The sequence below is a fragment of the Notothenia coriiceps genome, unplaced genomic scaffold, assembly GCF_000735185.1.
Source record: "Notothenia coriiceps isolate Sejong01 unplaced genomic scaffold, NC01 NC01_scaffold00011632, whole genome shotgun sequence".
Lineage (NCBI taxonomy): Eukaryota > Metazoa > Chordata > Actinopteri > Perciformes > Nototheniidae > Notothenia > Notothenia coriiceps.
The window spans coordinates 237,603-256,519 of record NW_011344333.1 but is presented as its reverse complement, the minus strand read 5'-3'; the positions used below and the strand labels follow the sequence as shown (position 1 = coordinate 256,519).

At 38.8% G+C, this 18,917-nt stretch overlaps 1 protein-coding gene across 3 annotated transcripts; it reads left to right on the top strand.

The window, feature by feature from the left end:
* The first annotated feature begins 3,968 nt into the window (after positions 1-3,968).
* Positions 3,969-17,947, top strand: dazap1 (DAZ associated protein 1). Of its 3 annotated transcripts, none has more exons than XM_010772826.1 (10): positions 3,969-4,105; positions 5,240-5,280; positions 6,585-6,751; positions 7,283-7,348; positions 8,526-8,630; positions 8,858-8,906; positions 12,542-12,624; positions 15,807-15,954; positions 16,085-16,117; positions 17,290-17,947. In XM_010772826.1, exons 1-10 carry the CDS (start codon positions 4,074-4,076, stop codon positions 17,466-17,468), a joined length of 903 nt encoding a protein of 300 aa, XP_010771128.1. In that variant the 5' UTR covers positions 3,969-4,073; the 3' UTR covers positions 17,469-17,947. The 3 variants fall into 3 exon arrangements, with proteins under 3 accessions (XP_010771128.1, XP_010771127.1, XP_010771129.1); XM_010772825.1 differs by having other exon boundaries at positions 3,970-4,105; positions 8,523-8,630; positions 17,290-17,946; XM_010772827.1 differs by having other exon boundaries at positions 3,971-4,105; positions 8,523-8,630; positions 17,311-17,945.
* Positions 17,948-18,917: the final 970 nt, after the last annotated feature.

Sequence of the window (18,917 nt, the reverse complement as noted above, 5' to 3'; positions counted from 1 at the left end):
CGCAACGTTATCAACAAAAACGTAAATCAAAACAAGTGGCGCTAGGTAGCTACACAATGCTAACATGGCTTACCTTCGTCTNTTTGATTGGCGTGACCTATACATCCATGGCGTGACCCCATGTGTCGGGGCGTGGCTAGTAGGCACTCACTCCTGTTGACACGGACAACGTCAGCAAACTAGTGCCTACTAGCCACGCCCCGACACATGGGGTCACGCCATGGATGTATAGGTCACGCCAATCAAAAAGCTTTGATGCGAGTCTATGGTTCAAGTGCATTATTCTGGCACAGGAAGATTATGTTATAGGTCATTAACATAGACTGTATATATAAAGGTCATTAACGATAAAACAGAATATTGCTGTTCTATTTTTAGACACATCTCGCGATCGACTGGGAATCTACCCGCGATCGACCAGTCGGGGCACCCCTAGCCTATCCTTCCAGTGGATGTGGTACCATGAGGTCAGATTTGAAGGTCTGATGTGCCACTTGTAACAGGAAGAGGGTGCTGTTTTGTATTTCAAGCTTGAACAATGATTTATGACTAGCAGTCTGTGGATTTAAGCAGTGGAGGAATCTAACTGAGTACATTTCGAATTCTTCTATTATTTCCTTACTTTTCTGACAAAAGAAGCCTGGAGCAGCCAAATGCTGTCTGTAACATTACATTTAGTTAAAGCAAACATCGTTTTTTAATTTAATGAATCCGTCTACTGCATTTTATTAAAAAAGAGTAAAAATAGCGCTAATGAAAACAAAAAGAAAAATCAGGCAGTAAGTTTACTTATTATTATTAATAGATATTTATTACAAAATGGATTGTAATATTAACAAATAAAATAATATGTTCCCCAAACCTGTATAGTAACAAAACAATGTATCTCTGTCCCATGAGACATGCTTCACTGTGATATAAAGAGTTATAGCTTTATTGGTAGCTTTAAAGCCAAATTGAAAAGTGCTCTAAAAGCTATTAAACGCATAACCACTGACTCTGCATTTGATAGATTTAGCTTTGTATGCAAATATCCAGTTCTTGTATGTATAACATGCAGTTGCTGCTGACATGGTCTGTAATGTACTGCTTGGTGCAATGTGCCCTGTATTTGTATCGTTTGTTAAGAGAGTATTGTGTCACTTACTGAGCATATTTTTCAATTAACCTGTATAAAACGTCAGATAAACATTTTCTTTCAAGCCTTGTACAATACATACATTGCTATAATCTATGTTTGATATTGTATAATGTCAATTATAAACAACATAGAATGAGTTTACACACAACAATACCTACAATCAAGAGGACTTTTGGTAATCACATCATCATGCTTTCACCTCCTGCTCTATTTTGACTCACTAACAATATAGTAGCTACCCATTTGAGGTCTCTTTTGAGATACAGAATCAGTATATTTTCCCCATGAACAATGTCATTTACATCCCCCTCCTCCCAAAAAAACATGTCTTGATTGACTCCAGTCCCAGTGGAGGGAGTCTGCTATTATCTTGACACACTGAGGTATGACCTCATTTTGTCCTCTGAAAGAGATGAAGAGAAACAAGAACACTGAACGTGAGGGTGAATCTCATTCTGACATTTATAGTCCCTATGGGAGCTTTGCAAAGCTTAGGGAATACTCCAGAATGGATAGCGAAGTACTTCTATTTTTATTGTTAATCAGTCATATACAATAATTGCATGATGAATAAAATAGTACACACATTAATTTTGCCATAATTCCTGATATATGAGTCTATTAGAATAGTCCCCCTTCTTAGCGACCGTATAGGCTATAGGTATAGGTTATTTTCCATCTGACACAACATATCTCTAATACATCTGACGCATTTTGAATACATTTATTGCTAAACCTTCAGGTTTAGTAACCTTAGGTTAGTGTTTATAATTTAAAATTGACATATGTTGCAGAGGGCTTTCACCAATATGTTTTCAGACACAGTTTTACCCTGAAATCCAAAGCCTTCCTCTTTGTATGCACATTTGAATAGATAAGAAACTTTAATGTGACAATTAAATTCAGTCATTTGTGTTTGTAAGAGATGAGTATTTGGTTGATTGGTGATAACACTCTTACTAATGGAAAACAGTTTCATTGGAGAAGCAAAAAGTAAAAGGGTCTCAAATGGTAAAGAGAATATTAATAAAGGCTAAGTAAAAAGGATTTTATAAAACCATAATGGGCAGTGCGTTTTCAGTGGTTTAAAATGTATAAAATTGACTAAAGTAAAAGTAGCAATATTGCATTATAAAAATACTACCATAAGCTTCCTGAATTTGGTTATTTTCTAAGCCCAAGTACAAAGTACTTGCAACAGAATGTATTAGAAATATCGAAAATAAAAATACAATTCACTAGCTGTGAAATGGTCAAACATTTTCCTCTTGAATATAGAGTTTAAAATGGTATATGATGAAAGTACAAATACCGAAACAAGTTACCTAAGTACATGTTACTTACATACATGTTGATATAAACTAGTTAATGCCAGATTTATTGGGAATTGCCTGTAATACAGAAACGTGACAGAGAGTGGAGATGTGAAAAAAGTAGGGTTTGATTAATATTAGAGAGAGATACTAATATCTTGAGGGGTATAACATTACCACAGTTTTACACTATTGTGCACTCAGTGTGAAGACGCTTATGTTATCATGTACAGACTTCTTATTAAATGCATCTGAAAGGTGTTATTTAAGCACACCTCATTTTGTGTCAGTTAAAGGTGCATGACATGATTTAAATATCACTGTTTATTGCTCATCACTTTTGATCAGCTCAGATCTGCAACAGTAATAGCTGGGTGACCTGATCAAAAAGATAATTTTTTTAAATGTGCACGTTCCTGTAAATAAAGGAGACCCTTTGAGCTTATATGATGGGATGCAAATTAGGATCTTTGTTTTATAGGCAATGGGCCAGACATACAAATATATTGGGATACAAATGTTTTATGTTGAGTCGTACCACATGTTCAAACTGAGCTTGTAAAACAATGTGGAATGATTTCAAAAACATGGGGGACAATTAAATCATCTTTAGAGGATCAATAAAATAACAATCTTGGTCATTGTGATTGCTTTTAAATGTTTAAAAAATATTACCTGTTTATGCATTATGCATTTTATTTTTTATTTTATATGGCTATTGTGCTCACTTGTAGTGTGTAACAACTGTCTGTACTTTAGTTTTGATGTTACAACATAAATGCTGCCCCCTTTGACAGGCCCGCTTGAAAAAAGTCCTGACCTAGCTCTAAACAGGAAGAATATATCGATATGGGTTGGCTCATTAACTATTCTTATATCCCACCTTCACTTGAGCATATGAATCAGATCATACTTTAGTCTTTATATTCTCACGGAGAGATACCTCAGGTCCTTCCTTCCTGCAGCGGTCAGACTATATAACCAGCACGGCCCCTAGTAGACCCCCCCCACACACAACACAGACTATAACACCTCTTGTTGATACCAATGTGCAATACGTGCAATATATATGCCGTTAAAAACTGTGCAATATATACCATGGCTGCTAAATCCTCAGAACTGTTACAGGGTGTGTATTTTTGTAAAATGTGTAACTTTTTTTATTATAATTTCTTTTTTAATCTTTATTACTTTTTTATGCATGCTTAGGTAACATTAAGCTGTCTTTGGCTCTTTTCTGCTGTAATAATGTACATTTCCCCTCTGTGGGATTAATAAAGGTATTCTGATTCTGATGTCTTGACAGCAATTTCTAATTTTCATTTTTTGTTGTGAGGGATGTTTCTTTGCAGGGTTTTCCTCGTAAAAGCAATGTCCTGATAACAAAACCTCCTGATGTAAGGTACCCCTGGTACAGTTATAAATAGTAAAGAGAGTGTGTGCTGGTTGGGTGTAATGTTCCTTTAAAGGCCGCTGCCCCCTGCAGCGTCGTCACTGCGCAGAGCAGTTTGAACCAAAAAGCGGAGTGACCTTCCTCCGCTCTCAGTGAGTCTGAGAGGGGCAGCACTGAAGCAATAAGCCGGTAACAGCTCCTACAGTCCCCCACGCAAGCCACAGAAATGAACAACAACTTAGTCGGAGATGAAGTCGGGTAAGATACATTTAACAACGCCTTCTGCTGCAGACGCATGACACTGTAAACTACGTTATAACTTATAATTAGCGTGCTCTCTTGTCAAGCTGTCATCTGACAGCTAACGTTAGCTACCAGGCTAAGCTAGCTGTAGTAACTCAGTGGGATCGCTAGCCCGGGGAAAGAGGGCTAAAAAGTGAAAGTAGTCATCAAATAAGCTCAGTTGTAACTGTTATTTCTTAAGACGAAATACACCACGTTTATCTGGAGTGTTGCCACTTAGCTTGTCAAGGTGAAGTGTGAAAGTGTAGTTACTTATTCCAGTGTTGTTTCGAGTTAGCACCGGAGCTAGCTTAGCTAACGCCAGCGAAGCGAAAGTCTCCTCTTCTCGACTTGGCCAGCGTGAGGACATTTAGCGGGCACGGCTGGAGGATGGAGCATCCTGCACCCGACCCTACACTTTGACCACTGCTGCTTCATCACCGCTGGTGTGTTTCAGCACTGATCTCTACCAGTCATGAGCTGACCACCTAGTTTGATATTAGTGCGGCTTAAACTTGCAGTTTTACAATCAGCATCCGAGCTCCGCGGACCGCAGGCAGGGAGCCGGGCAGCCGCTCCGCTGTGTCGGCTCTGACTGCACTGTGCTCGGGGCTTCAGCGCTGAAGGCTGCTGCATCCTCTGGAGCCAGTTTGTCAGCTGAGTGCTGTGTTTGCTACGGCTCTGTCCCGGGGTAACTTACGTGGCAGGATATTCATAAAAAGACTGTTATTGTCGACGCTAATGCAGTGTGTGTCAGAAGAGCAAAGTAACATCCACGAGCAGCACTGTACCTCAACATGAGTCACATTCAACGCGGACCTTTAAACTGAGGCTGAGCGTATAGCTGCAGCAGCTTTGGTGGCAGCGTTGCCTCATGTTGTGTAATATCTGTGTACTTATCTGTTCAGTCAGCTGTAGCGTCGTTATGGCTCCTAAACTGTGCTGTCACTCTTCTCTCTCTGTGTAGTTAGTATTTTAATGCTTCTGTGCATGCAAACTGTCTCAATGCTTGTTATTCCTTTTGTATGTGACTTGTATAACAGTGCATTTATTCTAAATGTAATTTATAACCCCTGACTGACTTAATATTTTTGTATCTACTCTTTACAGTAAACTTTTTGTGGGTGGCTTGGACTGGAGTACCACACAAGGTAAGTCAAGTTGAAGCTCAGACCCTTTATGCTTACTGTACTTTTGGTTAACAGGATTTTGTGTAACACTGAATTGGTTGCATGGATTTGCTTGCAGACTGGAGGATCTGGTTGGTAGCGTGGTGAAGAAAGCCATTATGGATTACCAGATCATATTTAGCTAGTAAATACATGTGAGACCTAGGTACAATTATAAACATACAAATATTTAAAAAAACATACAAAGTGTTGTACCTTCTCCTCCATGACAGTATTCATGAGTGTATGGTATTTAGCACATGGCAGGTTATTTGTACAATGATTGAAATAAGGGTGTATGGTGATTGGCCTCTTTGATGATCATACAGATAAATGTTCGTACTTATTTATTCTTTGATCAAGTGTTGCCTTATTTATTTTTGTTCATATTATGTTATTTCTAATGTCACACTGTTACAGTAACTACATCCAAATGCCATTAAGTTTTCCTGTGTTTAAAATATGGCATTGAGATTTTCTTTATTTTGTGTTATTATTGGTGATCATTTGCAAACACTGTCAGTGAAGTGTACATCAGACAGTCTCCATTGGGTCAGCGTGTGCATTCCCCTCCCAGACTGCCCAGAGATGGTCTAGTTTGTCTTAAGCCCCTTATTGGCTCATGCTTGGTTAGCCATTGTGTGACTTTGAGCAAGGCTTTGTCCGTGTTAACAGCACTGTAAACATTAGGATCTGAACCACAGCGCTGCGTAACCCTGAGCTTGTTTCCCTGGCGATGCCCCAGGGCTTCCCAGCAATGAGAAAAGTGATTACGATTACTCTCAAAAGTGGCTTCTCATTTGTTCAAACTTGCAGGCCTTGCTGTGGGTGTGTGCGGGAGTCACAGTAGTTGGGTGTATATTTAGTGCTATTCAACATGAGTTTGCCAGTGCCTTGTTTGCTCTTGAACATCAATATGTCGCTTGAATATTTCTGCATTGTTGTTTTTATGTTTTCACATTAGAAAAAGGTAACATTCCCAATACTACCATTAAATATAATCAAGGTCACTTGAGGATTGTGTCATTTCATGAAGTGGTGCTTGTGTGTTTTCCCCAACACCTGTTTTAGCGCAGGTTGAGCTGCTGTTCATATTTCCCTAGTATCATTTATCAAAAGGAAAGCATCAGCTCTATAAATCATGAGCACACTTCTTTGTGTCCAGGATAGAAACTGGGCTTATATATCTCAAATGTATAAAACCACCTATGCTGAGTTGTTGTATGTTTTTATGCTTAATATAATGAAGCAATACTGTTGTGTAATTAATTTATTTCTCTTCTCAGAGACACTTAGAAACTACTTCTCACAGTATGGGGAAGTAGTAGATTGTGTCATCATGAAGGACAAAGCTACAAATCAGTCGCGAGGCTTCGGCTTTGTCAAATTCAAAGACCCCAATTGTGTACGGACAGTGCTGGAGACAAAGCCGCATAATCTTGATGGAAGAAATGTAAGTATTTTAAATCAAAGGAGCACATAATCAAATCAACCTGAGTAATCAGCCTGTGCTTTGTGTGAACAATATGAAAAACCTCATACTGGATTTCACAATACAGAGTAGTTAGAAGTTATTCAAGGAGAAGCACTTGTTCTAAGCATTTGTACTTGCCTGCAGACATTAGCACAAATTCACTTCACTTCAATTCAAATTTGGAAGTTTTTTTTCCCAACAGGATTTACCTGTTTTGTGTCGAATTAGCACAATTGGCAGTGAACGTAGTTTTATCTGAGAAGCCGTTGTTGCCTTCGCTTTTGCATTAACATCAATGCAGTCAGCTCCCCATGAATGACATAGTGCCACACATTTGTTCTGTTGAAGGAGGAAAAGAAGAGCATAACATTTTATGGCCGCATATTCAAATGAATGTCAGGACATTTATTAGGCGAGTCAATATACTGTAATGGATTCAGTGAAGGTGAACATTTGAAGGTGCCTTTATTTGGAGCTAATGTCAAACGCTTCCTCTCTCTCTGCTGTCAGATTGACCCGAAGCCATGTACTCCCAGAGGAATGCAACCTGAAAAGACTCGAACCAAGGAGGGCTGGGTAAGAGAACAATGTCTGCTGGGTCATGTTAGGTGTTTCTGCTGGAATAAGACTCAGGCCGTCAGTGTCTCCATCCTCTCCTCCTGAGGTTAGACTCCTTTCATAGGCCACGAGGAGACCTTGAACTTCATCTATAAAACTAGTCTGACTTTGACCTACATTCTCTGTAGAGAGCCATTTCAACAAAAAAGAAGAAAAAGATTACAGTGCAAAGCCTTCAAACCTTTGAGAATGCTAGAAATTAGATTTGGGTTTTGCTAAATCACAGAAGCATTAAAGAGTATATGAACCTCAACCTCTTTTTTGATCGAGGGACTGCGACTATATCAAGAGATAATTGGTACAGTTCACAACGCCCTGGGATTGACACATGATAAGGTCACATTTTCCCAGATGAGACAGAAAATGAAGAGGTCATAGGCCTGTATCACCATGCGAAATGTTTGAATTTCAAATGACACATTTGCCTCCTTTTTTTGAATGCAGTACAGTTTTATGTTACTTCTCTGGAATGTGTTGTTATTATCTGTCCTCCTCATTGAATAAAACTGAAATACCACAAGTAAAACTAGAGACGAGTAGGCTTGTGTGGTTCAGAGAATTGCTGTCAGCAGTGCATTTTTGAATGGCAGAAATCTCTGCAGCAATGTGGGTAATTTGTGGGTCGATCAACATGCCTCTGCAGATTTATTATAGGCATTTTGTCCTTTTGGACGTAAAAGCTTTTACCAACTGCACCTTTCCTGTTTATAAAACCTTTTTATACGTCATATATTTGGCTGTAAGCATAGATTGTAAGTCAAAAGCTTTTTATAAATGTGGCTCTTTCGCTCCTGCTGGACCTCCTTTTACTGAGTAGCTGCCTCTTAATGTTTTGCGAACAAAGCAGACGATGTAATTGTTAAAAGTCATTGTCGTACGCAGCCTCTAGCCGTTGCAGCTTGAGTGCAGTGCGCAGCAATGCTTGGTGGCTGAGAGTAAGGGGAGGGAGATGTGGTCTCTGATCTGTGGAGACTAGTGTTTGCATTGACATGACATGTTAAGAATTACACCCCAGGGCAAGAGGAGAACCTCCTTTCTCCTGCACTGTCTGAATAGATGATGGCTAAGTTAACTGGCCCCTTCCCAGAGAGATCCTTTAAAAGACACTGAAATCCATACTGTTTTCTTTCAGAAGGGCAGCAAAGCCGATAGCAATAAATCAAAGAAGATATTTGTAGGTGGAATCCCCCATAACTGCGGCGAGCCTGAACTCAGGGACTATTTCAATAGATTCGGAGTGGTGAGTATTGCCAAGTGCATAATGCAGTTAATAATATCATTAAGAATGCTTGAATGGATGTGACATTGAACAGGGTCAATACTACACTATAAAATAAATTAAAGTTTATGCTGGAATCGGAAAATTAATTATTTGATCAAATTGAGTCAGAATATTTAATTGAAGTAAAAATGGACCTGGTCTGGTTTTCTTAATGGAGCCATTTTTTTCCCTTTGTCCTATTCAAGGTCACAGAGGTGGTCATGATCTATGATGCGGAGAAGCAGAGGCCCCGAGGTAAAAGCTGATCCCGTTTTTTCTCTCCCCTCTCCATACCTTACATCTTAAATCTCATGACAAACTATTCTGGCCCAAAGAGAAAAGAGCTTCAATTTAAACACTGTAGGCCATAACAGGCTTTTAATGTGTAGAGAAGGCGCACAATCAAACACGAAAGCATGTTGGATAAAACGTTACAAACCCTACAAAGGCACCACAGTGTACAATCAAATGAGAAATCTTACTTGACATTTCTGGTGGAATGAAAAGCTCAGTCTAATGCCTAATGCTCTGCTCTCCTGTAAAATGCATGACATTCTAAAACGGGCATCATGGCGATACCTTCATGTGGTTACACATTTTTGCAATCTGACATGAATGTAATCTGCTGACTCGATACAATGGTAGATGGCACCTTTAAAACCTCTCATCTTTCTGTGTCATATGCTCAATTCGGAAAATGTTTCGGGAATCACAGGTTCTGATTTGTACTGATGCAATGTCCTTCATGACCTTGTGCGACAACCTTAGCCTGTTCCCTAAACACAAATCTACTCTATAAAATAGCTAGAGCAAGAAGGAATATATATATTAAAAGCCTTTAGTGAACAGTATTGGTTAAAACACAGATCGGTTATGACTTGATGATATCTTCATCAGAAATTATTCAAATGTAAAATTTAACAAAAAAAGATGGTCATCCTCAAGGGCGTAATGTCCGCTGTACTTACTACATTGGAAACTGAGTATTCTCATGGGGTGATACAATACATGTATTACTACATCAAAGTATATATCAACACAGCTTATTGTGCACTGGATAAATGTTAGGAAAACCCTAAGGAAGATCTGTCTGATCCAAAAAGCTCACTGAGGCGTTCACATTTGTTTAAGGATGTATGATTGTTTTCTAGTTTTAGGTGGTGTTGACTCCAAAGTCAGATAGTATGCTCATTATTCTTGAAATAGGGCTTCTTACATTTATTTTAATGAATGTATCTCTTAATCAATTTTTGTCTTTTAAATATAAGAAAACGTTTTTTTTATGCACACATTTCCTAAACACTTAATTAATTGTTTGGTGTAACCGGCAGTCAATCTTCAGTGATGCTTTTTGAATACGTTTGCAGGATTTATCATATTTTCAAGTAATGTAAAATCTGAATTATGATAAAGAGTCCTCGTACTTGTATTAAATGCAAAAAGTCTCTACCTCGCAGTCACTAACTGAGGAAAAGTAGGCAGGTTGTAGGAAAGTAGGTGCTCCAAAAATGATAGTACTTTATCACAACATGCATCTGGCATATTGAGAGCAGTTTGAGTATCTAAGGGGAGGTGCATGTCCTTCAAAGGGGCTGGAGGTCCATTGTTATCACTAGAACAATGGAACCGTTTTAAAGCGTATTTCCTGACAGACCATTCAAATCTCGGAGGAGTTTGCCCATTTAATCATAAATGTGATGTGAGTTTATGACTTGTGCCGACACTTTTAGCATGGATGTGCTCTCTGGGAATCAGACCCACCAGCAGTGTGTCAGACCCCGCCCGCTGCCTTGAAGCCACAGTTGTTTCATCTGTGTTTGTCCTACATAGCAAAGACGCAGCGGCCGCTGACCCACAACATATATTACCGCTCTCCTCTCAAACCCCCATTCATTCTCTATTGGGCGAAACTCAGAATAGTTTGTCATTTGAATTTAACATGATGTATTGCAACAGTAACAGTAACTCTACTAGTATAACATTTTCTTTTACTAAAACCAATAAACTTTCAATGTTGGAATAAGTTTTCTTTACCTTGATTTAGACGTAACTTATACATGTATCTTAAATGGCGTAGTATGTGTTTTCCTTATATTTAGAAAGTTAAGTAATTTTGTAAGTAAGCCCTTTCTATTTTTCTTTCTTCTGCCCCCCTTCTCCTTGTGAATGGTTTGAATGTGATTAACGGTGTCTCTTAAGATTTGTCTTTTCTCCTTTAGGTTACTGTGCATTGACTGGTAGCACAGAGGTACAGGCCAAATGTAAAAGCACTCAAAAAATGGTCTTGGTCTATATGGGAAGTGTACAAAGTTGCATCAAATTGTAAAATTGTCTGCAGGATATTATTTCCTTGATTCTATTATAAAAAGCGTTTATTGTTGATTTTCCTTTTTATTATTTGAGCTTTATATTAGAGCCATGCGACAATTGAAAATGTTGCATGGATGTTTCCCAAGGACTATATTGACATTATCATAATTTAAGACCAATATTCCAAATATCAAGACGTAAAAATCAAATGACTTTAAATCACATTCTTGGTTTAAAACTTACAAGAAAGCTATACTGTAATCACGTCATAATGCAATTACATAATTATATAGAGAGCACATGATTAGGGCTGCAAACCAAAAATGATTTTCTGTATCAATAAATCAAACAACAATTTTACCGATTAACACATTCAAAGTTTGTTATATAAACTGAATTTCTAATATTGTTTGCAAAAATCAGTCATTTGTGTCTTTGAAATATCCCATTTCATGTGTGATTGAAAACAGAGAAAAAGAGGGAAAAATATTAACAATCTTTTCTTAGCTGTCAATCATCAGTATTTGAAAACTGATTTGACCAACAATTCTTAAAATGTTAACTTGAGTGAAAGACTTGTTGAACTCTCCAATGTGGTGACTTACTTTTAAATTCTCATCAAGGACGGGTCATTGACAGTCTCAGATGTTATTTATAGTGAAAGATCATGATGCTGGGGATTGCTTGGCGTGGCACTAGAGGTCCCTCTAAAATCTTTAATTGGATTCAGGTTAGGTCCCCAAGTAGAGATGTGCACACAACCCAATTCTGCCAAAGTGGAAGTAAATCAAATTGAAAGTAGATCACTGCAGCGTACCACGACCTGCTAATAAAAGTTCTGTTACAGATTGTCAGATGAGTTTACTGAGCCAACATGTTAGACCGAAACGTTCCTTCTTGTTGTTATTGATGAACTTTGTATACACCCCATAAAAGTCTTGATCAAAATCTGCACTTGTCACTTTGGGAAACCCGTTGTGGCCTATATCTTTGTGTTACCGTTGTGATCAATACTTTAATTGTACATTTTAGGCTTATCCTGGCTGACTCAAAAGTGAAATACTGAATTTGGGAAAGCTTGGAGAAAGCTTTAGGCATTCTACAGTTTGTGTTTCTCCATGTTTTGTGATGCATTAACAATGGCTGCTGCGAGTGTGTGCTCCACAGCAAAATACCAAGGGACAGATCAAGGTGGGGTTTGGATGAAACAGCATGAAGTAACAACATTATTCAATTGGCATTTATCATTGGTAAAGAGTGGGAAAAGGACTTAATTTATGTTTTTGTGACATTTCACACAAAGTCAAATGCTGCACTCGTCATTCTTCATGTTTAGCAGTTAAGCAGTCCTGTATTGTCATCTTGACAAAATATTTCACATTTTTGCACAGTAAAGAGCAAAGTTTCCTCCGATCCCCCAGGCTTTAGTGTTGGATCTTTGTTCTGCGACATCATCCGAACCCCAGGAGCGTCTTGCTCAGTCTTGACGGATCCTCACTCTGCTGAAGCCCAATACTGTTCTTCATCTTGTGTTGTCACAACCCCCCTGCTACCTTGATTCACTCTTGGTCGTTGGCTAGGTTTTGGATTTATTACTTTCGAGGCCGAACAATCAGTGGACCAGGCTGTCAACATGCATTTTCACGACATCATGGGCAAAAAAGTGTGTAGTTGTAGTTTTATTTTACCCTTAAGATCAAACAGAGGCTTGGGCGACAGAGTGAGAATTATGATGCTGTTTTTTGATTTTCTTTACTTTCCAGTGGCTTCCCATTAGTGATTGCAGCCTCTTATAGCACAAAGTTAGCCTTTACACATCCTAAAATCACAAGGCTACCTATTAATTTACTCTTCTTATTATTATTTTATCAATAATAATATGTTTTGGCTCTAAACATTTGCTACCTTCACACCTATTGGTTATATAGGCACAATACATTTATACTAATGCTCTTATATTAGTTTTTTATAGTCGCCTAAGGCTTTGTTTAAATCGACCACTCCTTTAGGATGTCCTGAGTGCATAAGATTGTACATCAAATATTAAAGTCACATTATTTTCTGTTTTCATATTTAAAATATAAGCAAAATAAAAATTCAAAGCTCATAGGATTTGCATGAATATAAATCACCTAAAGGATTGGTCAATTCAGTTCCGTTTCTTTTGATTTCTGATCTTTTGTTGGCAGGTCACTTACATGTCAACATGTTTTCTTTTTCTTTTTTTCTTTTCGAAAAGTAAAAAAAAAAGCTCAACTCAGTGACCTCAGTTGAAGAATCTCCATACTGTATCCTTAAATTTCCCTAAATAACAAAAGACAATTTACTCTAAAACGCTGCTTGGATCAGTCATTTTGAAATGTTTGTTTTTACTCACTGGGTGTACCAGATGGATGGCGTTTACTGCGCAAAGAGAACTCAGACAGCGTCAGGTAAGCTGTCCATCCGGGAAAACACTATCAATTCATTATGTCGTTATATTTAAGCACCCCTCATAACCCTCTGGCAGTCCTTGTATTCTTCTATTGCAAGTGGCAAACACCTAATGCCTGGAACCTCAGCTGAGTAAAACAAACCATTAAAAAAATAAAGTGCTACTTGGTACACATGCTAGGATTGGTCCTGACACTTAGGGGCACTTTTAAAGCTTCCATTTACTAAAAACCCCTCTTTTCCCCAATTTACTGTAATTAGCTGATTTTAATTAAAGCACAGCTTTTGTGGGCATAGGGAAAGGATCAAAGCCAAACACAGTGTAGTCAGTCGTATCATCACATGTATCCTGTTTCTGTCCTTGATCTTTACATGGCTGCATACGTGTTGTAAATCCGTCTGCGATACTTGACACTGAGAAGACCTTTGTTTATGTCTTGGGATTTATTTAAGGTTTTTATTTACAATGTTAAAGCAGTGTTCGTGTTTTACTTTTGATAAGGGCTTGTTGGGGTGGTATTCCTGCACTGAATAGTGTGTGCAGTGAATGTTTCCTTCTTGAATTTCTGTGTTAGTGAAGCCTGTGATTCTGTTGGATGATCTTAACATTATCTCTGTTAAATGAAATAGCAATGTTTTAAAGTATATTTGGGGGCATTCTTGCTTTTGATTGAAAGTGGATGTAGATATATAACGGGAAATGAAAGACGGAGAGATAGGGAATAACTTACAACTAACGTCCCTGGTTGGAGTTGATCCATTGGTTTGCTATTAGCACTAACAATCCTAGCCCTACTATGTGTAATCCAAACAAACTATTGAATGAAAGCTTAATATTTTCATTTGTACTATTATATTTTTGGTTGTTTCTTTTTAGACAAAGAAGTGTAAAAACTTTCCTGAACTGATTTCAAGATGGATTTTGGTTAATGATCTTAAACAACACTAAACATTTGAATTGAAATGTCACTTAATACACTAAAAATCCCATTTCCTAGGTAAAAGAATCAGCCCTACCTGTGTACTCTCCAGTGGAGCCCGCCCCCCTTGACTTTGCCCTGGTTTCCAGAAGGAATCGAGGCTTACCTTAATCCATTGTTCTTGACTTGACATTACCTTATGCTGGGACTTGAGGGAGGCTGGGAGATATGAGCTACAAAATTAGAAATTGGAGCACATCAAACTGTGGAACAAATCCCAAGTCTGCTGTTGGGGACTGCACAGAAGTCATGGTATCCATCACTCGTCGCTGTGATGCCCACGGGAGAAAGTGCTCAGGTAGCTGCTGGCGGCGGCGGGCCGCTGCCGGAAACATGTGCATGTAATTAGGTCGACAGAGAAGGAAGAGGGGAGGCTGGGGAAGGTGGCAACACCTTAAAGCGGGAGGAATGTGTGATTTGTTTCCTTTCTGCAAGGTGACCCCAATAACTCAAACCCTCAGTCTATTTCTGGTTGGCCCCCCCTTAGTCTCAGCCTGTCTCTTTGCTCTGGTTAACTGCTGGTAGCTTTGCCTAGTTACAGGAAGGACATTTTTTGTTTTTGGGGCAATATATTTAGACTTGACTTGTGTCATTTACTAGTACAGCGATAGATATTAGCAATACATAAAGGTCAGATTTAAGAATTACAGCGGATGGATAAAGTCACTTGGCATATGTTAATACATTTATGGTATAAGGCGTTGATTCCCAAACAGTAATTGGCCTATCAAAAATAAATGAACGATTAGAAACAGAGGATTGAAACCTTTACATATAAAAAAAGTCACCTCCGGCAGCAGTTTGACATTCAGGTCCAATTCGATCAGTCACTTAATTGAAAACAACCTTCGATACAGTATGAAGATTCATTGTATATATTGACAGAAAATACTGTTTATTTGTTCTATCTGCATGTTTACCTTTATTTATTCTGTGAGAACTCAGATACAAATTTCTCTCTACCTTCATTTCCCCCCTAAAACTTATTCCAAATAAAATACATTTGAGATTCTTTGTAAGCATTAGCCAGAGAAAGGTAAGTCATGACCTTCCATTAGATGTCCTAGGGGCTATTTATTGGAATACAAAATAAATGTATGTTTCTCAGGTACATTTTAAGATGCTGTGATCTGGAGATGATTCATTTAAAACGATGTGTAACATTTACTGTGTTTGCACTATGATTCTGGCTACTGTAAAATTCTTGCTTGATACATAGTACCTGAGACACATAGCTGCACAGCTGTACTGGCTAAACAGTAATATTATTTACCATAGTAGCCCAATATTAATAATAAAGATAAAGCGAAAGATTTCAAACTGGCCCAATGTAAAAATGTATAATCAGTGGTAGGTTAGGACTGTCTAGGCGAGGGACTTTATGGACCTTATACTGGTGTTGCTAAATGTGTCCTCCTTGTCCTTTGTCCAGGTGGAAGTAAAGAAGGCTGAACCTCGTGACAGCAAAGCTCCTGGCCAGGTCGGCCCTGGCCAGTGGGTGCCCCGGGGCATCCTGAGCACAGCCAATGGGTGGACAGCACAGCCTGCCCCAGGCTGGCAGCAGCCTTACGGGGCGCAGGGTGAGTGGGAGCAGGTCCGAGAGCTGTTGAACCTGCTGCTTCAACACTGTTGAATTGATAAACTGTATCATTGAACATTTAATATTTCAATTATTGTCCTAGTCTAACGTTTTGTTTTCTCTTCCTGAAGGAGTGTGGGTGTCGACTACTGGCCAACCCTTAGGTAAGTGTTCGTCTCCACTTTACAGCAAAAATACATTTTAGAAAATTGGTTGGTTTTCTGTTTGTAGGCCTCTAAAGGTTATTGACCTATTGTATGATATTACATTTTTCTTAACTGATCCAGAGTCGATTGTAGTTATTATTTGGTTGTGTGGTTTTACAATATTCATGTTTTATTCGTAATTAGAATATTTGAATATTTTTCACATTCCAAAGTATTGATATTGCGCGTAACATTATTTGCTATTATCTAGATGATTTTTTCTTTCATATCAAAATGTTGTCTAAAACAGGAGACGTCAAACAAAAGTATTTATGGTCACTGGCCTTTCTGTATGCCGCATAACTGTGAATAGATCAAACTGCAGATAGATGTCGTGCCTATCTTGAAACGTCTGTGTCAGAGAAAAGAGCCTGCTCTCTGTGCGGCCAGTAGTCTGATGACCGTTAACAGCACGTGTTATCACTGATTCACAATGGCTGAGGCTGCTGATAATTTGCTGCTTGAGACAGATGGCAGCCTTGAATAGTTTCCAGCCTCCCTCTGCTATTGGTCAGGCTCGGTTTCATATCACTACCTCCAGTTCTACCCACAATGCTCACTGTGGTGTTTACCCTCAGAAGATATTTCAGTTTTATTCAGCTGTAGACTGTTTTCTGCAAATTCCCTTTCTTAAACCAGTTATTTCTCTTGTTAAAGGTGGGGTAGGTAACTCACTTCAGAAACACTTTTTGTTATATTCCATGGAATGCTCTTAACATCCCGATAGCGATGAATACATTAAATGCTTTGACAATAAATCCATAAAAAAATGTCATCTGTGGAAGCCGTAGCGCTGTAAAAAGCACGACCAATCATCTGAGCCGGCCCGGCCAGCCTTCCATCTCGTGCACAAACTTATCTCGTGCCCTCATTAGTCATGTGTGCGTTGGTTTGTGTTGGAGGAGGGGCTCTGTAAGGAAGTCTGAAGGAAGGGGCAGATTTTTTTCGGCTGCGTACTTTCAAATTCTAGCGCACTCGAGCTGGTTTCTCCATTTTTACCTACCCTACCTTTGAGCTGTTCAAAACTTACACCCATACATGTTGGCAGTTAGTTATTGTCGTGATTACAGTTATTGTACTTATTTCAATATATGAAACCAACATTTATCTAAAACATTTCTGTAAAATAGATCTGTTCTGTGTTGGAGCAGGTGGCTATGCACCTCAGCTGACAGCAAGCCGCGGTCACCCCACACATCCTCCGTCACCTTTCAACGGATTCCTGGTCACGACCCCGGCAGGCGGCTTCGCTGCACCTCAGGCCTTCCCTCAGCAAGGCTACAGCACCGCACCTCAGTTTGGTCAGTAACTCTGTGACACACTTACTACTTACACTGTGGTGTTGATTTCACCATAAAGATCTTCTATAGCATATGTAAGATAGAAGGTAACACTGTGGATTTGGTGGATATACAGTAAGTAAAAAATAAGACATACAAATTAGGATCACCAACACTGAAATAGGTTTCAGTTTTAGTTGAATCTATGTCATGTTTTCCCGTCAGCTTTGCTCTTGCCAAGTTAAGGGAGGAACATCCACCTTATCAGACATGGACAGCATGTCTCGCAGATACCCAGCGTTAAAATAAAATCATGCTAAAAAGTCTGTGTGGGTATCCTTTCAACAATTGAACCTGTTAACAAACTAATATTGTCAATCATGGACAACATATTAGGAAAGTGTTTAAGCAGATCAAAACTACAGTTACAAAACTATTAATCCAGTGTTTCCCATACATTGATTTATATGTGGAGGGCCGCCACAATTAAATATCGTCCACCACAAATGGATCTCATAAAAAAAAAAATATATATATATTATTATTCTTTTTTTTTTTTTTGGTGGTCTAATGGATAGTGAGGTGGGCTGATGATCGGAAGGTTGCGAGTTCAAATCCTGCCTGGAACACCACTACTAGTGTGCCCTTGAGTAAGGCACTTAGCCCTCGGTTACTCCAGGGAGAATGTCCCTGTAATTGGTNGTAATAAGACAACTCAGATCTGAAGCTACACAGGAATCTGCTGCCAAAGTGCAATAAAAAGGACAAAATTAATAGAATCAAACCCATTTTTTGTTGCATTTTATTAGAGTATAAAAGAAATGCATTTAAAATAGGATGCAAGCAACATTTTCTTAAGCTGAATTGATAATAGGCTATAATCCATTTAAACAGAACAAATCGTAATGTTTGCATTCCTATACCATTTTGTACAATAATTATAATGAATAAATTCAAACAAACTAAAACTTACAGCTGATTAATAACGGTATCTAACTTGAGTTTGTATTATATCAAAAACCTGTTGAAATGCTACTGTTATTTTTACTGTCCCCAAAAAGCGCGTCGGCAGCTTCCAGGAATGCTTCTTTCACAACTTTGCCGTGTTTCGCAAGAACGTGACTGACACGATAAGATGCTATGGTAGCAGCCTTGCTCTTGTTGTTGGGCCTGGTGAAAATGGACTGCTGTGCATTTAGCTGTCCTTTCAGGTCCCTCCCCCTTTGGGAGCGTAGGGCAGAATTAGGAGGGAATTCTGTCTCGTAGCTTTTGTGCACTGTTTTGAAATGCCGCTCCTAAATTAGCCACACTCGCATTGCAGATGAGACNACTCCGGTGTGTTTCACTCATTAACAACGCAACACAGAGCAACAAGAACGTTGTCTACAGTAGCCATGAACTTGCATGTATTATCTTATGTGAGGGGGGGTAGATGAATGCATGGAGGGGTGTCTGGCTTTTCTTGCCGGGGGGGGGGG